The 5,838-nt window shown below is 49.4% G+C and overlaps 1 protein-coding gene across 1 annotated transcript; it reads left to right on the top strand.

Annotated features, from left to right (window-relative positions):
* Positions 1–891, top strand: LOC117834519 (ergosterol biosynthetic protein 28). Its single transcript, XM_034714077.2, has 3 exons — positions 1–145; positions 211–417; positions 559–891. The coding sequence occupies exons 1-3, from the start codon at positions 1–3 to the stop codon at positions 645–647; spliced, it is 441 nt and encodes a 146-aa protein (XP_034569968.1). The 3' UTR covers positions 648–891.
* The last annotated feature ends 4,947 nt before the right edge of the window (positions 892–5,838 follow it).

Raw genomic sequence — 5,838 nt, 5'->3', positions numbered from 1 at the left:
ATGGCTGGCGCATGGAAGAAGCACAGCGTGCCTGCGCTGGGGTGGTGGCTCATTGCTGTCGGCACCTTCCGCTCCGCCTTCACCTGGGCCTGCTTCTTCGGCGGCTCTGCGTCGCTCTGCTCGGCAACCTACTCTGAGATACCGAGTATGTGCTAGATCACTATTAATCTTCACACATAATACGCTTAAACCTTATCATCTGGTCTTCAGTGACCGGCGGACATGGGCGAATTGTTGCGGTGTGGACTCTGCTGTCGTTCACGCTCTGCTTCCTATGCGCCTTCAACCTCGGCAGCAAGCCAGTCTACGCAGCCACGTTCCTGTCCTTCGTCTATGCCATCGGCTACCTTGCCGTCGAGTGCCTGGTGTACGACACCATCCGGGCAGCTAGTCTCGTCATGTTCATCCTCGTCGCAGGTACAAACTAAAATTTGCGTCTAGTATCATTCTGCAGACATGCATGTTGGAAGCAGGACTGAATTCATGCATGGGTAATCCGCTATTCAAGACATCTGACTGAGAAATTATATATTACCTAATTTTCCATTTTCAATGCAGGGATATCAATGGTTTGGATGCTGCTCCATCAGAGGAACTCTGACTGCCATCATGACCCCCGTCCCCATGGGGCTACCAAGCAGCCCTGATCCTGGTTCTTTTCCTTGTCAATAATGGGCATTCTCCTGTGCCGGTTAAAATAATGAAGTAAATGTTTTAAGAGGCTTTGCAGGGTCTCACACTTGAGTTCCACTATGGTTCAATGCATTCTTGCAACATGGGATTCTGTAATATTTTTTTCTTTTAGTTCTTTCTTTGTCATCGAAGCTACTATAGCCAGGGAGTGTTTCCTCTGTAACACACTTATGTCACCTGTGATGCCACGCTTGAACCTTAAACAGCTTACACCATTGTTGCATCAACCAACACACCACGCGTGAAATATGAACAGCATAGCCACTGTTGCAACTCGTCCTTCTCCGAGGAAGGCACCACCGGGCATGAGAAGATGTCCACCTTCAATGGCAGCCAGTAGGTGGCGAAGGATGCAATGCTTCCGTGGCTAGCCACATCCTTGCACACCAAATAAACAGTGGATTGCAAGGTTATCAATTGCATTATCATTGCAATCGATTAGACCTGGTTTGACTTGCAGCTTGCTTATTACTCCCTGCATCCCTAGATAGAAACACTTCTAGTAACTTTTGGACCAATTATGCTAGAAGAAAAAGGTTGATGACCCCCCTAATTGCAAGCTGAGTGTTGGGCTAATTGATGCAATAAATGACAGGTTTATAAGGAGGGGCGCACGGTCAATTAATCACATTTGGGATTGTGCTTGTGCATATGTTCAACATCCACCAACCTCAAATTACCACGTGGATGTGGTATACATAGGTCAACCCATCAAAACTAACTAGCAGTTACCTATTGACTATTTTTATACTCACTGATGATCCTTGTGTAGACCGGATCATCCAGTGTATACATCTTTTAATAGACGTTTTAGAAGACCCATACTAGCTACTTTAATTTCTTCTCACTGGATAATCCTATGCATCCCAAGTCACCCGCGGATTATCTAGTCGATCACCAAATCGTCCGGTCCATTGATCACTTGGGTATTCAATTTCTCAGGTGCTCTTTGGACATTTAAACGCTGAAACTCTGGTGTGTGCCTCATCACCATCAAATGATATTCACATGTGTGTTCCTCTCCATTTTTTTTACCTTCAAATGTGACCCAGCACCTGCTTATTCAGTGCAATTTTGTCATCTTAGTCGCTTCTCTTGGTGGCAGGCCTGTCCTTGAGGGCGTGCAGCCCATAGCCCATAGGCCCATTGATCCCGGTTTCCCTAGCACTACAGTTCTTGCTTTTGTCTGGTGAAGGGTGAACACCGATCAAAGCATCGATTGGTTCCATCGCCGCGCTCCTGTTTGTCTCCATATCGCATCTCCGAGTCTCGAATTCCCAATCGAGTATGCCCTAGGGCGCGGCGAGCCAGTGGCTGCAGACTGGGGGCAAGCTCATGATCGAGGGCCGAGGGTGTGACTCGTCTGTTGCGCGAGGTGGCGAGCCGGCGCTGGCAAGGCTTCTGATCCTCCAGTCCACAGATTCCTTCAACTTCAGACCAGGACGCGATGCGGCGCTTGGCTGCATGCTGCAGCACAACCGGGACAAGCTACAAGGTAATTTCTTATATATTTCCCTTCAATTGATCAATTCTACCTAATCCTTCATATGAAGTATGAACTATTGAACTGGTTTATTTCACTACCGGAAACCTTAAAATTGCCGAGTGTATTTTTTTTGCCGAGTGTTTTTTTTCGAGCACTCGGCAAACAAGCTCTTTGCCGAGTGCCAAGCCAAAAACACTCGGCAAAGAAAAAACACTCGGTAAATTGGGGCTTTGCCGAGTGTCAAATAAAAAATACTCGGCAAACCTCCCTCTTTGCCGAGTGTCAAAAAAAACACTCGGCAAAGAGGGGGCTTTGCCGAGTGTCAAAAAAGACACTCGGTTGCCGAGTGTTTTTTTTCACACTTGGCAAAAAAATAATTTTTTCCCTCTTTTCACCTTAAAATTTTTTCTACTCCCCACATACAACAGGTGGTACTCTATGTTAAAATTTGGTATATTTTTGGATTTATTTGCTATATTTATTTAATTAATTGTATTTCAAGGAAAATTTTGGTATAAGTCAAATTTGAACTGCAAGTGATTCAAATTATAGAATAAAATGAGTAGAAAAATTATATTTATGTTATTTATCCCAGTTTGAGGCCTTACCCACGAAATGAAAAGAAATTTCAAACATCTTGTTCAGGAAACATAACCACAAACATGTGATCGAATAATTTTTAAATTCTAAAAAAGGCAAATGAAGTTGGAAAATTATGAAATTTGTCATGATGTGATGGTATCATACGTGGAGGTTGTGGTAAAAAATTGAGAAAGTTTCATATATTTTATCACATACAATGTTTACAAACCGAAGCATCTCAGAAGAAGAATCGTACTGTTGAGAAGGATTCAACAAGATTTGGAGTCAAAGTGATGATCAAATTTAGATTTGACTACAAAAAATTTTGTATAGGCAATAGAGAACGTATATTGTTTCATGTGAAATTTTGGTAATTTTTTGGAACCGTTTGATAATTTTAATGTATTAAGTGCAATTATAGAATTTTAATTGATATAAATTGAATTGGAGCTATAACTGCATAAAATAATGAAATAATATGAGTAGAATAATAAAATACATATTGTTGAGTGAATTTGATAAGGTATTGTTGAGTTTATCAAAACAAATGTAGAAGAAAACGGTGTAGAAAATGGGGAAAAAGGAAATTTTTTTTTGCCGAGTGCTCCCTGGTTGGCACTCGGCAAAATGGTGCTTTGCCGAGTGTTGTGCTACAGACACTCGGCAAAGGGAAAAACCCACCTAAAATAATCACCCACCCGCCGCGCGCGACTAAAAAACACCCCCCCGTCCTCCTCCCGCACCAGCCCCCCCCAGCGCCTCTCCTGGCACCCGGCCGGCCTCCCCTCCCCCTCCCTCCGCCGCCGGCCCCTCCCCTCCCCTTCCTCCCCTTCTTCTTCCCCGCCGGCGGTCGGCCTGTCCCCTTCCCTCCTCCCTCCCCCTCCCTCGTTTCCACCGCCCCCTCCCCTTCCCCTCCCTCATCCCGACGCCGCCCCTCCTCCAGGCCGGATCCGGCCACCACCGTCGCGCCGCCTCTCCTCCAAGCCGGATCCGGCGGCTATCGCCGCGCCGCCCCTCCTCCGGGTCGGATCTGGCCGCCACCGCCGCGTCGCCCTCCAAGCCGAATCCGCCGGCGCCGCCACCCCCTCTGGATCCGGCGCCGCCGCCTCCCCCCTCTAGATCCGCCAGGGCCGCAACCTCCCCCCGGATCCGGCGCCGCCACCTCCCCCCCGGATCCGCCACTCCCTCCCCTTTCTCTCCAGGCAGCTCGGGCGGCGGCGGGGAGGGGGCCTGACGGGGAGGAGGCCCGGCGGGTGGCAGTTCAAGTGGCGGCGGGGAGGGGCCCCGGTGGGATGCAGCTCGGGTGGAGGCGGGGAGGGGGCCCGGCTGGAGGCAGCTCGGGTGGCGGCGGGGAGGGGGCCCAGTGGGAGGAAGCTCGGGCGGCGGCGGGATGGAGCAGCGGCGGCACACTCCAAGGTGGATGGAGCAGTGGCGGCGCACTCCAAGGCGGGCGGAGCAGGTGGTGGTTGCGGCGGCGGAGCAGCCGGAGCTGGTGGCCCGGGCGTGGTGGCTGGTGGTGCTGGCGGTGGTGGCGGCCGGTGGTGGTGCTGGCGGTGGTGGCTGGCCGGTGGTGGCGACGGCGGCGGAACAGGTTTTTTTAAAAAAAATTGGATGCCGAGTGTTTTCTGGCCACTCGGCAAAGACTTTGCCGAGTGTGCGACAGAAAACACTCGGCAAATCCGTGTTTGCCGAGTCAAAGTTTGCCGTGTGCCATTTGCCGAGTGTTACACTCGGCAAACGGTTCGCCGAGTGTATTTTGCCCTTCGCCGAGTGCCCCTGGCACTCGGCAATTTTCTTGTGTTCCGTAGTGTTTGTTGTTTGAAGTGTATCCCTACATTTTTATTCTTCAGCTTTTCTATACTTGTGCATCAATTGATCTAGATGTTAGTGTTCCAGAATCCAAGCCATGTCTTTTGCAAATGCAAATTGGTCTAGTATAAATTCGGCTCCCAAAAGTGTAGTGATTCATAGTCATACTCACTGTTCTACAGTGACACAAGAAAGACTCAAATGATTTTGCCATGATAGCAGCTAGTTAAAAGTGACATGTTGGATAAGGTTGATTATTTAGTATATCATTGAAGGGTTCATTTCAAGGAATACAAAAAAAAAATGATGTTGCTCGAGTAAAATTATGCAATCAAGATTAATAGGTACAATTTCTTAATATATCTCATTGCTAGACCGGTAGGCTCTACTTTATAGTTTGGCATAGGCCCTGATTTATGCCAGGATGGCCCAGCTAAGTGAACTCCGGCGAATGAATTTTTCATACGAGAAAATTCCTTATTTGACACTAGAAAAATGAGTCGTCCTTTCTTGATCCTGAAATTTTCTTCGTTCCTTATTTGACACTCACTTCAACTTTCATCCCTAATATGATACTACCGCCGTTCCGTTAGCTTCTGTCGTTAGGGATCCTGGGACGCGCTGTCAGATAATTTGTTTGGGGTCAAAATTACCCTCCATCCTGAGCGTGCCTCTCCCGTTCCTCTTCTCTCCCGTGCATGCCTCTCCCGTTCCTCTTCTCTCCCGTGCATCTCTCCCAACTCCCGTGCTCGAACCCTAGACTAAATCCGGCAGCGGGCGGCGAGATTTAGGGCGGTGGCCGGCCATTGGCGATGAGATGGAAGGAGACCCGGTGGGGGAGGATGTGGATCTGGCTGGCGGCTCCCTCGGGCGGGGCGTGCAGGCGGCGGCGAGCCCCCCCTTCGGATTGGTTGCAGATACGGTGGTGGGACCCTTGGACGGGGTGCGAAGGTTGCGGGCGCGAGCCCTGTCGGCCAGCGCGCGAAGGCGGTCGTGAGCCCTCCCGGGCGGCGCGCGTAGGCAGTGAGCTCCCCCAGGCGGTGGGCGCAGGCGGCGGCGGCGAGCCCTGTCGGTCGTCGTGCGAAGGCAATCAACAGAGAGCAATCATTAGGATCGGCTGCCACCACCTCAATCAATTGTTTTTCCTGTGTGATACAAATGCAGCTGCTTTTGATTTATAAGAGTAAACTCAGTTTAGACCTTAACTTGTTCATAACCAATGCAGTTCATAACCAATGCAGAATAGTTCAGTAGCATGCACGAAGCGA

Source organism: Setaria viridis, chromosome 8 (assembly GCF_005286985.2).
Source record: "Setaria viridis chromosome 8, Setaria_viridis_v4.0, whole genome shotgun sequence".
Lineage (NCBI taxonomy): Eukaryota > Viridiplantae > Streptophyta > Magnoliopsida > Poales > Poaceae > Setaria > Setaria viridis.
This window is presented reverse-complemented; position numbering and strand designations above follow the sequence as displayed.